The sequence below is a fragment of the Pelodiscus sinensis genome, chromosome 5 (assembly GCF_052426305.1).
Source record: "Pelodiscus sinensis isolate ZL-2025 chromosome 5, ASM5242630v1, whole genome shotgun sequence".
In the NCBI taxonomy this organism is placed as follows: domain Eukaryota; kingdom Metazoa; phylum Chordata; order Testudines; family Trionychidae; genus Pelodiscus; species Pelodiscus sinensis.
The window spans coordinates 34,198,426-34,213,689 of record NC_143056.1 but is presented as its reverse complement, the minus strand read 5'-3'; the positions used below and the strand labels follow the sequence as shown (position 1 = coordinate 34,213,689).

The 15,264-nt window shown below is 40.6% G+C and overlaps 1 protein-coding gene across 2 annotated transcripts in view; it reads right to left on the bottom strand.

Annotated features, from left to right (window-relative positions):
* Positions 1-3,753: 3,753 nt before the first annotated feature.
* Positions 3,754-15,264, bottom strand: part of PTPN21 (protein tyrosine phosphatase non-receptor type 21) — a 69,926-nt gene continuing 58,415 nt past the window's right edge. For both annotated transcript variants that reach the window (XM_075926744.2, XM_075926745.2), the window contains 4 exons: positions 14,629-14,757; positions 13,507-13,741; positions 12,897-13,057; positions 3,754-11,369 (listed from right to left, as the gene is read on the bottom strand). In XM_075926744.2, the coding sequence (XP_075782859.1) occupies positions 11,241-11,369; positions 12,897-13,057; positions 13,507-13,741; positions 14,629-14,757 (654 nt within the window). In that variant the 3' untranslated portion in view covers positions 3,754-11,240. The remainder of the gene's footprint in view (positions 11,370-12,896; positions 13,058-13,506; positions 13,742-14,628; positions 14,758-15,264) is intronic.

The window sequence follows — 15,264 nt, the reverse complement described above, 5'->3', positions numbered from 1 at the left end:
AGGGAGTCAATGGCTAGATGAGTGTCCCAGATGGGTGCTCGACGGGTGCTCTGACACTCGCATATTCTTTAACCTGTCTACCTCCCCATATCACTGATTGTTTTCAAACATGATGCATGCACTCAGGATTTCATTCACAAGGGGCACTGGGGCATGGCAACACTTAACTTTTAGGGGCCTTGCCCTGTTGTGAAATTTGCAGTAGGTGCCTGTGCTCCCTAGCCAAAGCTTAGAAAGCGGAGGGCCTACTAAGGAATTCATGGAAACCAGGATACTGACTTCCCTTGCATATTGAGGGTCCAACTACTCATATCTCAAACTGCCTGCTTTGGAGCAGGACTTGAACCCAGGTTTCCCCCTCCCACGTGAGAGCCCTAACCACTGGGCTCTAGGATCATTCTGTCGCCGTGAATATTTGATTATTTATACTAAGTGTAATAGCTCCAACAGCAGAACTTGAGTGACTCACCCTAGAATATGAAACAGGCTGGGTGGGAGGACGCTCAGCTGGGATGTGGGAGAGCTGGGTTCGTGTCCCTGCTCCAAATCAGGCAGTGGGAAGATCTGGACGCAAGTCACCCACATGTCCAGGAGTGCCTCAACCACTTGACAATTGGCTAAAATGAGGTTCCTGTGTGTGCAGAGGGGCTGGCAAAATTGCCAGGCCCCTGGGCAAGGTGGGGGTGGCAACTCTGTGGTCCTGGAAGGGGTAGAGCTTTGGGTGAAGGGAACAGGGCTGGGAGATAGCCTCTCCCTGCCAGCCTCTCCCTGCCAGCCCATCAACGCCACCCAGAGCATGAGAGCTGAGGCTCCAGTGTGATTTAAAGGGTCTGGGGCTCTGGCTGCCACTGCTACCATAGCTGCCCTCTTGGTGGGCCTGTATGAGTGTGAGAGGCATCTAAGACAGATCAGCTCTACCTCTAGATAAGGATTCATGGCTGAGGCTTCTGAGTGGAGCTAGACATGTCTTGGTGGCCTGTCAGGAGGCCTAAGGCCTAGATCCACTATGGGAATTGGGTCCCTAAGTTCCTTTGTGAATATGTATGCAAAGCCCCATCCCTTTCCTGTTCATGTCACTCCTGGTTAGCTTAAGCAGCACTCTGCTCAGCACACTGGATGACTTCTTTCTTAGGCACCCAGGCTCTCAAGACAATGTAGGGGAAGGTCAGGTGCCTAACCCAGAACTGTGGCATAAGACTTAAGTCCCCTTTGTGAAAATAGCCCTGAGCCACCTTTTGAGTTTGTACAATGCCCAACACATTTGCCTTAGCATGACCACTATCCTGAATTGAGCAGCAGTCCTGAAATACAAACTTTGGTCCCAGGCAGAATGTCTCTGAGACAGCATCTGGCCTGGATTCCCTGTAGTGCTGCCTTGCACCTGCCTGAGGTTCAGGAGAGGTGCCAGCTTCTTCCCAGTGGGGAGGCTGAGGTATGCCTTAGCCTTCCCTCACTGCAGGGCCCTGTCCCGTTCCTCCTCTTCTTCCTGAAGCCCCACCCTCGGCCAGAAGCCAGAGCTGGGCACTAATAATATTGGCTAACGTAGCCCAAGCCACTGTTGGGCACGTCTAGACTTGCTTTCACTTTTGAAAGAAGAGATGCAAATGTGGTGCTAATTTGCATATCTCCTTTTGAAAGAAGAACGTAGTCTAGATGTACTGGGAGTCCTAGAACTTCCACCTGTCTTGGGCAGTGTGCCCTAGGGGATGGGGACACAGACCGGAGGCTGCTCTCACACACCCTGTCCAAGGCAGGTGGAGAGTTCAGAGCTCCCCACACCAGCCCAGGTTCCTTGGTGGCTCTTACCACGGCCTGATTCTGGCTTACGGCCTCACCATGTGGCAAGGCTTTGGGGGAAAAGAGGCAGGACAGAGGTGGAAGCTGCATGTGGCCTACTTTTCCCTTTTGGAAAAGCAGTCATCTTAGTTTGACTGGAAATAAATAATTGCAGCGAGATTTAACAGCTCTGTATTATGGAATGGGAACTGCAGGAAAAGAAATGAATGTTAACATTGGCTTCACTTTATTGTCCACATATAAGGCTTCCATGCCATTTCCATGATAAATTGTTGCTACAACCCAAAACAATTCAGTAATATAAAATGCTTCCTCCAGAGCCACAGTGTCCACACAACTATTTTTGGCCCACTAGCTCAAGCAAAGCTAGTGCAAGTCTACCTGGGCTGGGAGGTTCACTTGCAGTAGTAATATAGATGTACCCTACAGTATAATGCTATATTTTTTTAAATTTAATTAAGGAAGGCTGGATTCAGTATTAACTTAAAATCAGGGATCCCCCCACCCTCTGGTTTATATGAAAGATATACTGTGTTTTTCAAAGCTACAACTTTAAAAATGTATGGATAAAATGAAATTTTTTCAAGCTTTTCAACTAGCTATGTAACTTAAGTTATGAATCATTTTAAAAATGTAGCCATTAAGAATTCTTTTGGTGTTATTTTTTTGTAACCCACTTTGGTTAATTATGGCTGGTTTGTTATTCGTTCATTCTTTGCTTGCAACCATTGCAAGCTTTCCTCAAATGTAAATCTAAAGAAATTAGATTGTGATGAAGCTATACAATTAACAAAAATTAAATGTGCATTGTGTTACATAGTCTATTACTGGCAGTGACAACATGCTGTGTGGCCATGATTATATGGTTAATCGAGTTGGTTGCAGGGGGTTCCATACATAATTAACCCTTGATCCTTCTACTCCAAACTTTTTATATTGTTATGTTATGAAATATATAACATTAATATCTTAAAGTGCTTATGATAAATTGTGTTAATTTCTAGAGTCATTACTTTCAGGGCTACTGAAAACACTTTTTAGGGAGTCAAATATTATCCTTTCTCTCTAACCTTTCATTAAATCATTCTTTCAATCTTCCCTTGTACGTCACATATTCGAGACCTTTAATCTTTTGTGTTGCTCTTCTCTGGACTTTCTCCAGTTTGTCCACATCTTTCCTGAAATGTGTTGCCCAGAACTGGACACAATACTCCAGTTTAGGCCTATTCAGCAGGGAGCAGAGCAGAAGAATTACTTGTTGGATATGTCTACACTAGCAAAGTTCTTTGAAATTACTAAATTTAACTTAACTCCCATTTTATCAAAATCGAACTGGCGTGTCCACACTATGGGGAAGCCTCAAAATTAGTCTGAGGCAGACTCCTTTAATGTGGACGTGCTACCTTGGACTTAGAGCCCCAGGAAGCCCCATGGAGTAATTAGTTTGAATTACCCTGGGGAGTAATTATTTTGAAATAGTGGCACTGGAGCATCCACACTACCGTTATTTTGAAATAATTATTTTGGAATTAGCATTGCTCCTAATAAAAAGCAGAAGTAGATTTTGAATTCTGTGCCTTTGCTTATAAATTCGAACTGGGGGAGGGGGGATTTGTTATTTTGAAATAAAGTCCTAAAATAGACCAGTGCCTTGTGTCTTGCTTACACCCTTAATATCACAATCATTGCATAATTCAAAAGGGACAATTAGGCAATAATGACACAGCAAAAATCTTGATGCTTTTGCTGCAAGGAGGATAATTACTAATGTCTTCAATAGCAAGAGATTTACTATCTCTTTTAGGTTCATTCCAGCAAATGCTGTAGACTTTAGAAAAGGGGAACACTACTTGTATTTGTGATCCATATCACCTCTAGGAGATAGGAAAGAATTTAGACTGAATATCATAATAAGTTCACTGCTTTTCAGTACCATAATTCAAACAAAATCTAAAATTGCTTCAAATATTTATTTCCATGGCAAAAATAAACTATGATATATTCATTTCACATATATTACATTCAGTAATACAAGCTTTTCCATCTATGAAACACAATTTGTACATTGTTTTACAAACCAATTTCAGTTTTACAAGAATTAAAGCTGTACTGATTATACATTTTTACAGTATTGATGGCAATACAGCAAAACATACATAAAAACCATAAGCTTGATACTAGAAAATAATACTTGAAAATCCATGTGTGCTACTGTTAGAAGTAGTGTATACATCCCTGTATGCTGGCTCAAAGGAAAAGGGTGCAACTGAGTCCAGATCCTGCATTCCTTTGCCACTGAGAATTCAATCCCACAAGCTGTTGAACACCCTTGACTCCCACTAACATCAGTGGAAGTTAGGCAACTTCAGCAACTTGCAGAATTGCTCAGTCAGAACCTGATGAGTGCTCAGGACTTTGCAGAATCAGGACCCTAAAACTCCCACTGAAATCCTGGCCAATATCACCAATACAGATGATGGGCATTTTGGGTACAGAAGTTGCTCAGGAGAGGGCCCTGTAAATGGACTAAAGTTTATCTTCCGTGTAAAAATTTTCCAGCATTAGCAAGGAGATAGATAGTAAACAGATCTTTCCCCATCTCTGAATTCAATGATTCTAGAAAACCAGTATTCTGAAAGTTTCTCTTTATAGTAATTTCAGGTCTAAATTTTGCTTCAGTATTTTCCAACAGAAAAATGGCATCTATTTTCCCTTTATAAAGTTAGGCATCTTCTGAAACTGCTTCATAAAGATGATTATTTAGTAAGACTGGCTGATGAATCTTTGAAACAAAATAATATGACAAGATTTATACAAAACAATTTTCTAGCTGGCTGCAATGCTTTATGTTTTGTCATTTGTATTTATTTGCTCCTTTGTACATCAAAATTTAATTCTTGCCTCTCATAATCATTTAAAGCCATAAAAAAGAGAGAACATCTGAAGACAAAATATAGTGGAGGCACATCCTTCATTTCACAATGCAGCATCTTGGGAAAATTGTGACAAATACAGTCAAAGCTCATTTACTAACTTTTTGTTTTGAAAGACACATTAACAAAAAAAAAGATTTTTTTAGTTAAGTACAGAATCCCTGCTGATTTAGTAAAAAATCATTATATACATAACCAAAACAGAATGAACCAAGTTAGCTGGTCCCAAAAGCATCTTAGTAATAAGGTTTGACTGTACAGCCATGCCTGAAAGAGCGGTGAAAGTTTCTGTGATTATCTCAAGTTTTAAGATCACTGCATGTGCTGTACTAAAATATGACTTCTAAGTTCATAGTTCAATGCTATAGCTTAAAGGCCTGATTTGCAGCCCAGCCTTAACCTGGAACAATGTAGGTCAGTCACATTTACTGTAAAGACTTGACTGCACCCAGAAACCATGTACCTGAACATTTAAATGACTAACTGCGTCCATAAACACTTATTTTCCTCTGCTGTTTGCAAGTGTAAAACCAGAGAAGTGTTTGCAAATCTGATCCTAAATCTGTATACAGAAACTGAGCTGACAAGTTGCACAGAATAAACTTTGAAAAGAGAGTTTGGTTATTTTAATAAATGCAGTCTCTGAACTAAAATGTTCAGCGTTTCAAAAAGCACTTTTTTAAAAACTGCAAAAACAAAATCTATGACTACAGAATCATTTATCTTACTATGCCTTACAAAATATCCTATATGTATCAAACCCTTCTAGCTGCTCTAGTGTCGATGAAAATAGTTCCAAAATCTTCTCCATTTGCCTCTCATCACTCCCTGCACCCTCACCCCCCACCCCCACCCATTTCATATATCAGAAATAGTACAAGATACACAGGTTGGGAGAAACTGTCTTTCTGATTTATCCTTTTCATTTTTAATCCTGATCCACTGTTTTGGCCTATTCTAGTTTTCAGTATTTAAATTTAAAAGGAGATGTGAGCATTTAAACTCTGTGTGTCTTATGCCTGCATCAGTACCATGTGCTTTCAATTGCCACCATTGATTTCAGAGAACTGAAACCACACAGCATGTTTCAGGATTGGACCCTGGTTTTGCAAGCATTTGTAAACATGAATCACATTAATTTGCAAATTTCATTGTTGGACTGGTCAGTTTTGTGGATTAAAATCATCCCATCCCCTTTCCTGCTCCAAGGAAACCTCAGTTTCTACTAATATTTTCCACACTACTTCCATAAATATCTTTTAGTGGTAGTTTCACTTATTTGAGAAGAAAATAAATTACTTAATCCTTTCCTTAATTTATTAGCATTACACTGGTGATAGGGGGTAGAGTTCACTCATGTGAAACCCTTAGAAAGCAAATGCAAGAAATGTGTTACTTTACGGTTTCAAATTAGTCCGAATTTGCAAAATGCCCAGGACTTCATTAACCTGGATGCACAGTGTTGAGACAGAGGCACCATAATGAAAATACCTCTTTGGAAGATAAGTGATTAAGCACTGAGCCTGAACTAAAAGAGTCAGTAGACAGACATCTTCCTTTCTCTTGTATTGACTTCAATGGGCTTTGGATCAGCTATTTAATGATTTTTCAGAAGTGGAATATGGCTTCTGGTAATGAAAAGCCAAATACAAATAGTTTTTTTCCCCACTGCTCAGCCTTTCTTATTAATTTAAGAAACTATTTTGGCAGAATTCTGTGCATCTCCCAAGTATTAACTCAGCAAGATTACATAGCAAGAAATAGTAAAATGACATTCTTTCAGTCTCTCTATGTGATATTCATAACACTCATTTACATTTCTTTTTAAAAAGACTGATGACAATTTACAGCTGCCTTTATTTAAAAAGAAAATCACATGAGCTCTGCTAGGATCTTTGCATTTCTAAAAAATATCCATAGATCCCAAGCGCTATATTTTTAACCTGTTCACTTGTGCAAAGGGTATTTCATCCACGAGGAATACAAAGGCCTAAATTTGGCCCAGTTATCCACAGAGGTGGGCATTCCTAAATGAAGGGTAATCACCATAGTTCTACTGTGCAGAAGCCAGACAAATGACCTCTGTGTTTGCCATGGAGTAATGCGCCTTTGGACTCACTCCCCAGATATATTGAGGAATGATTTACAGACAGATCTAAAGCTCACTGAAGTCAGTGGGCATCTTTCCATTGATTGCAAAAGGATTTGAATCAGGCCCAGAGTGAAGAGCTTGTTCATGACTGCACCGATCTACTGTCCAAAATTCTCACATTCAGGGAGCGGGCAGAAGCCCTTGCTAAAGCCTCCAAGCTTTTCTAGTGATTCTTAACTCATCCCTGATTTAATTTACAGTTAGGTCAATACAAGGCAGCTTTAACTATGGAAGTGTCTACACTTAAATTTGGTTTCCCCTGACATAATTGCCTGCTATGCTGACTTAATACTCCACTTCCACAAGAAGTGTGGAATCAAGATCGATGTAGTTTGATTGTTGCAGAGTCAGTGTAGACAATGTCTTGCTTACATTAACCATTGCTAGCTTTCAGGAGCCATTTCATAATGCCCCACACTGATAGTACAATTGATGAAAGTGTTGTTGGTGAGGATGTGCACTGCCAACAAAAGGAACAAATTATAATTAAAAATGTAATGTAAAAATGTAAAAAAATGTAATTACTGCTGTGGCTGTATGCCTATGTAAGTTAAGTTGACTTATTTTTATAGTCTAGATGTGGCCTCAGAGTTTTACAGAATTTGATCCTAAAGAAGTAGTTTCCATTTAGTCCTACCAAAGATACCGTCAGACTTCACTCTTTGGGTGTGTCTAGACTACAGGGTTTTTTAGGAAAAAAGTGGCCTTTTTTCAAAGAAAAAAAACAAAAACAAAACCTTCCCCTGCGTCTACACTGCCACCACATTCTTTCGAAAGTAAATCAAAAGAATGTGGCAGTTTTTTCGACCGCGGAAAAACTTGTTTTACGAGGAAGAATGCCTTTTTTCGAAAGTGCTCTTTTGAAAAAAGGTGCTATGTAATGCAAACTGTGCTTTTTCGAAAGAGAGCATCCAGACTGCCTGGGTGCTCTTTCTTTCGAAAAAGGGGCTTGCTTTTTCGAAAGTACTGGTTGTAGTCTAGACGCTCTTTTTCGAAAGAGGCTTTTTCAAAAGTATCTTTCGAAAGAGGCTTTTTTGAAAAAGGCTTGCAGTCTAGACGTAGCCTTTGTTTCCAGTAATAGCATCCTTAATTGTTCCTGATGATCTGAAATTGTAAGTCTGAAAAAGAGCCATATCTTTTCCCTGATATTTATTGCAAGATCTTTATTCACCAGATTTTCCATAAGAATGCAACTTAAACTCTGATTACTATATTGTAATTTCTTCCTAGTGTTTCTACAACAGTAGGATAGGAGAGTGGATTTGGTGAATCTGGAACCTCTTGGATGGAATTTTAAGCCTCTGTCAAATAAACACATCTGCAACCCTGGCTGGAGCTGGCTTTAGCAACAGATTCCCTAGTAATGCTCAATACTTTATGAAGAAACATTGTACAGATATCCACCTAGTTTGAATGGACAAATGTGTGGCTTTGAAGTGTCAAAGCATTTGAATACTAAAATCTGAGTATAAATTTAGACAAACACAGTTTCTTAATTAAATGGCAATTTTAAATTTTATTTTGTTAGCGAGAGCTGTTGAATTTCATTCTGATTGATAAATCTTTTGGGGAGAAACTGGTTGGTTAGAATACTCTCCAAGCTGGAGCAAGAAATTCTTACTAACATGAGTAATCCCACTGATTTATATGAATGTTCATGCTGAAGGAAGGTCTATACATGCAAGAGCTGCAGAAGTGAGGCAGTAAGGCCAGATTCTGAGAGATGCTGATTATCCACAACTTATATGTCAAATGGTTTGTTTGTACAGGTTGAACCTCTCTAATCAGGACTCTCTGGGCTAGCAACATCCATGCTCTGAAAGGGAACCCTGCCGGGCCAAGAGCCTGGATGTGCCAGCAGCAAGGGTGCCAGTGGGTAGCAGCCTTGCCAAGGCTGGGAGAATGGCCAGGCCATCAACCGGAGGGGGTGGCTAGAGTCCAGCCAGTCTGCTTCCCCTGGTCTGGCAAACTCCCTTGTTTGGGACCGGTCAGGTCATAAGAGTACTGGACAGATTAGCAGTTGTGCATTAAAGTGGGACAAGTGTTCAGTGATTAATTTCCTCTGGATCAAGGCATTATTCCTACCAGGTGTGGTTCTGGTTGGGCAAAGACATGTAAACATGTTATTTTAAGGCCACAGTTAAAAGGAAGAGAGTGTTTTCTCTGCTGTGCTCAACCTCATTTTCACCAAGGGCAATATGAATTGGAAAGGGGACCAAAAACATTAAATGGCTCTTGCAAAATAATGTAATTTATATGAGAGAGATATTTTAATCCAGTGTCATTTGGACATTGTCTGTCATTTTGGGAGGAAACAGAAGCAACTCTTCTTTTATCCTTTAATTAAAAATTTCAGGCAATTTTTTCTTGTGAAAGGAGTTTTAATCTCTTGCACGAGGGGTTTAAAACTTAGTCACAACTAACTAAAAGTAAATACAGTAGCACCATCCTGACAGTCATAAAAATGATTAACAATGACATGCTAATCCCATTACATGCTGTGGAGCAGGTATCTCTGGGGGAAGGTACAAAATGTTTATTTGTCCACTGACTGGCCCTCCAAAAATTTGAGGACTGAATTTACAACAAGCCATTTACAAATACCAGGGAGTGCTCCTAAATAGAGCTCTTTATGCTCTCAAGCACTTTAGAAAGTTAGGGGAGCATCATTATCCTGGTTTTACAAACAGGGAAACTGAGACACAGAGCAGTGAAGTGATCTCACTTAGGTCGCACAGTTTGTGGCAGGACAGGGAACAGAATCTCAGATCTTCTGACTTCCAATTGTATGCCCCTTTCAGCAAAGAAGTCACTAAAATACCCATATCTCCAACATTATGAATAACAGTTTTTGAGTGTTGCTATCATTCTCAAATGGCCTCCCACATATCATTAACATCCTTAACTCAACAATGCCAAGTCTAACAAACCTTTCTGCTCACTGACAAAATAAGCTCAGAAATTCGATTGGAAATTAAGATGTTTTTACGCTTTTCTTGGAGGAGAGAATAAAAATTAATACCGAAGTCTTTGCACTAACCAAGTGCAAAGAAAAATCCTAGTCATCACATTTGCACCATTATTTGCACATATCCATTCACCACCTTGCAACTTCCTATTTTTAAGTTGTGTTATCTCTCATTTCACCATTTCGAAAAAGGCTTTTTCTAAATTAATAGTTAGGTTAGTAAAGGTACTTTAACCTATTAAATGATATATGGTTACAGTTTATATGCTTAGCTACATAAATAAGAGAGCAAAAAAGTGCTTAAATTGTTTGCATCCACTTCGATTTCAACCAGTAAAATCAAACTGTCCTCTAAATACATGAATAATACTGAATATATACCTTCTCTTGTCCATTTTGTTACCTAGAACCCTGTAGGTAACTGAATTCTATTGTTCACTTATTTTTACATAACGCCCTGTTGACAATAACCTCATCCCCTTGCTGATTATTACCTACTCTGTAGGTAACAGTGCCTCTTACCATTTAGGTCACTGAGAAATTCACCAAGAAATTCAACAATGCCTTCTACTTGCCTATTTTATTACCTAGCACTCTTCAGGTAACAAGACTTTGCTATTGTTGATTCTACTACCTGGAATTCTGCAGGTACCAACACTTTCCTCTTGTACTTTTCACTTTTGTAGAAATCCTGAAAAGTTAATTTGAATGTCTTTGCTTCTAATATTGTCTGAAAAAATGTGCTGTTTATAAATGTATAGCTCTTTGAAGATTAAAAAATTTAAATTTGATAAATAGAAAAATAACTGCCCTGAAGTTTTTTGGTTTCTAGCAGCTGTTGGTCCTGCTAAGTGAACCAGAAGAAACCAAGCTTATTTAAAAATATATATAGTATCATTGTTTTAAATACAAAATTGAAAGTAGAGTGAGACTACTTAAGACCTTGGTATTCTGGGGGGGGGGTAGGTATGCAACTCTACAGATATTCTTGCTATGCAGTTCTACAGCTATTTCTCCCTACGCTCAGAGCAGATGCTCTGTTTTTAAAAAAGAAATTCAGACTAAACCATAGGTGATTTCCAAAACTGCCCAGTGTAGACTAAGACAATCTTAAGAAGGTACTTAAAAAGAACACAGTTGTTTAATGCTAGTACCTTCCTTACGTTAGCTGCTGCTGAACATGGAAAGAAGTTAGTCTAGTAAAAAATCTTGCTTTGCAAAGGTTGGTACTTTTCACTTGGATTTAATATCCCCACACCATGCCAAAATGGTAATGCCACACGATCATCTATTGAAAAGAACACCAGGTAAGTCTGCCTGGACAACTGTAATTCTCCTTTTATAAACTCTTGAAATGAATGAGTCCTACAGGACGGGGCGGGGCGGGGGATCATATAAGCCTAGAACTTTTAAGGAACTGAATGAGAACTCCATAGACAAAAGTGTATTGGCAGAGAGTTTGCACCATCATCATCCTCTGCTGCCTCAACATGTCCAGCACTCTTGGGATGTCCAGCATCTGGAAAAAGAAAGATGTTAACTGTTACAATGATGGGTGATTAATAAGTCTGTGGTTTAGACTTTCAAGACAAAAGAGATAAAAGAAGTAAGCACAGGGCACAGTATCAGTAACTCCTGAGCTTAGGTATCAGCTCTGATAATTAACTCTCTATGGGCTCATAGACTACAGGGAATGGTCAAAAGAAGATATGCAAATTCCATGGGAAATTGGCAAATGGAGCTTTTGAAAGTGAAAGTAATTAATACGCGGCTTTTTTGGCGAACCCCCCTTTATATCTCCCCCCCTTTGTCGAAAAGCTGTGCAAACCTACTATTTTGAGGAAAAATGGCTTTTCGACGAAGGGGGCGGTTCCCCAAAAAATCTGCATCTTAATTACTTTCACTTTTGAAAGCTCCACTTTTGGAAGTGCAATCAGAAGAAGATACGCAAATTCTCATAGAATTTGCATATCCTCTTTCGACCGTTCTGTGTTGTCTAGATACGCCCTATGGCAGGGATAGGCAATAATTTTTGATGGGGGGCCCACTCCAAGATTTTGGAAAGTGGTCGAGGGCCACACTCTTCCATGATATTAATAGAGGAGATGCGGGAAGGGTTGCTAGGTGTCCAGTTTTGAACTGGACAGTCCAGTATTTGAGCTTTCTGTTCAGGAAACAAATTGAGAAAATATGAGAAAATATAAATGTCTGGTATTTTCTAAATAAAATGTAATGTAGATTGTGATGTAATGTCAAGTGTGTCTGGTGTTGTTGAAACCATCTGGCAACCCTAGATGCAGAGACTGGGATGGAGGCTGGATGCAGAAGGTAGCTTGGGGTAAGGGACTGTGTTGCAGGAGGGAGACTGGAGTTTGGGAGGGAGTTGGGATGAAGCATGCAGTTGTGACCCAGGGCAGGAGACTGGAGTGCAGGGGTTTCGGTATAAGAGGGGGATAGAGGGTTTAGGTATGGGGGGGAGGGGCAGAGAGTTGGGGCAGGAAAGGGCTGGGGTGCCAGAAGTAAGCTGTGGCCAAGAGACTTTCTTGTCAGCTGCCAAACTAGCCTGCCTGCCTGTGGCAGAGCTTAAAATGTTTCCCAGCCGGTCAGCCTGCTTGCCAGGCCATGTGCTTCATGAATAAACTGAGCCCAGGAGAGGGGGCGTGGTTCTTCTTAGCTGCCTGCTCTGCTATTCCAACGAGCAGCTCCCATTGGCCGGTTTCTGCCAGAAACTGGCCAATGGGAATGTGCTGGGGCAGGGCCACTCCTAAAACTTCCCCCCTCCCCTCCAGTTTCAAAACAGAAACGGAGCCCTGCAGCTACTTTTCTGCACTGCGCACAGGGCTGCGGGGCAAGCTGGGGACCCTGCCTGGGGATCCCCATTAAGTCCGCGGGCTGGATCCAGTGGCTTGGTGGGTCAGATTTATCTTGCGGGCCATATTTTGCCCAGGCCTGCAATAAGGATTCAACAGATAAGCCACACAATGCCTTATATACTCCACATACATAAAACCGAAGCTTTTATTTTAAACATGGGCAAGAAAATAACCTCATTGTGTTCCAAACAGGCAATCATGATCTCTGACAATATGACTACTCCCGTTCTTCCTACGCCTGCGCTGCAGTGTACCAGTACAGGGGGGTTAGAGCTTTGAGAATCCGCTGTGCTGTTTGTATGGCGCCGCACTGACTGTATCTCCTCCAAGTATGCTGTCAGTTCCAATGGGAAAGAAAAAGACATAAATGCACACAGCATATTGCTACCACTGTAACAAATGTCAGAACAAACTGCAGCCCAGCCTCAAGTCACATTCCTGACAACTATCATTGATTTATTGAAACATTTTTACAACCCAACAAAGCAACAAGGAAGATTATTTACTTAATTGAGGGTTTGCCTTGGTGAGTTTTTGAGGCAGTGACTTGTAGCCTAACTCTATTTTGCTATAGAGCAGTTAAAGTGACAGCACATAGCAAATTATGTTTCAGTTTATATGGTTTTTAATTATTATTAGGTACATAAGCCTGGCAGCAGAAAGACACGCTTCTAAATAAAAATAGCAATCTAGCATCCATCACTGGCATGCCGAAACCTTTAATATCAGCATGCTTTCCCATAGTAGGTGATATGGCTGACAGAGGGAATCGAAACAACTTACACAGAAATCCCTTAGGATCCTCTGGGCTCCCATGCTCTGGCCAGTCTGTATACTGCAGATGCCAAACTGTTCTCTCCTGCCCTGTGAGAAGGTGTTTGATCTTCAAGCCTGTCGTTGCATAGCAGCCAGAGTCTGTGCGGAATCGTGTAGTAATCTTAAATCTTCCATAGGTGACAGTGTTGTGCCTTGAGCCAAGTCGGGGCCAGTACCTGAAGCTCTTTTCTCGCCCACCCTCCTTGGAAGCAAATACATTGTGAACAGAATGCATGGAAGCACACACGAGTGAAGCTGCTGTAACAATCCCAACATTTCCACCCACAATGTACTGCTAAGAGGCTTTTTCCACAAACTTTGACTCAGACTTATTAAGTGGGAAAACCATTTCTAAGGCTTAGTCTACACTAGAATGGCTGGCCAGTCTAACCCTCTCAGCAAATCCCCCAAGTGGAGACCATCTTATACTGGCAAAACTTTTACCAGTTCCCTGAATGAAAAACTATATGGACAAAGGGATTTTTGACAATATAAAAATATCACACAGGATCACGATCCTAACTAACATTATTATATTGTAATTCCTCATTTAACACGTGCCCACTTAACACGTTTTCACGATAGCATGATTTTTTTTTAGGGAACATTTTTTGAATTACATAACCGTCCCCGGAATAACATGATTTCCCCAGCCGGCCTGTTGCTGGTGGCTGTGCGGGGCTTCCCCTGCCTTCCTGCAAAGCAGCGGAGGGTTCGCCATTCGTGGCGCCATTCCCCCCTGACTCTTCCTCGCCAGACACAGTGCAGGTCCTGGCAGACCCATCAGAGGGGCATACTCCCAACCCAATCTCCCTCCCCTCTCCTCCCCTTCCCTTCCCCAGAGTCAAACACCTCCCTTCCCTGCTGTTACCCAGTCCCCTTTCTCCCCCAACCTTATGTCCCGGACCCAACAGACACCACCGCTTGAAATGCAACCCCCACCTTTTCCATTATTTTCAATGGGAAAACTGACCCCGCATAACACGTTTTCACTTAACACGATCATTTTCTGAAACATATCTATAGTGTTAAATGAGGAATTACTGTATTGACAAGCAATTTTAAGGCAGACCTGGCCTAAATACCCACCTCTTCTGCTGTCACCATTGCTATAATGGCAATCCCTTGTTCCCATACCATCTGCCAGAAATCCTGACATGTATTCTGCAAAGGGCCTTGTGTAGCAATATAGTCCCACTCAATGCCACCAACAGAGACCTGTAAAAATGCAAAAGGAGAATGTTAGATTGCTGGTTACAAAGAAAGCTATTTGCAAAGTAAGTGACTTTAAAATGTAGGAGTCAAAGTAGCATTTGGGAAGCAAATGAGGCCATTTGTAAAGCACATTAACCTGACTCTACCTAATATTTGCACTCTGGTGTGTAGTAGTCATCATTTATATCGTTCTTTAAAAAGTTATATGAACATTTAGAAGAGAAAAAACAAATAATCACACAATATTTTAAAAACTTGCCATACTGAACAACCGAGTCTACATCAACATTCTTTCATATTGAGTGAACTCTATGCATTCAGACAAATTAAGCTTTAAAGACATTTTCTATTTCAGTGCTGTTATTACAGCATAAGAACGAATCCACACTAGTCAATATGTTTTTCCTCCTAATTTTGATTTAGGAAAGTCAAAATGCTGATTTACAGATTGTATCAAGTATGGAAACTTTTTGGTACTATGCCAAAAGGCCATTAAAAACCATGTAACCT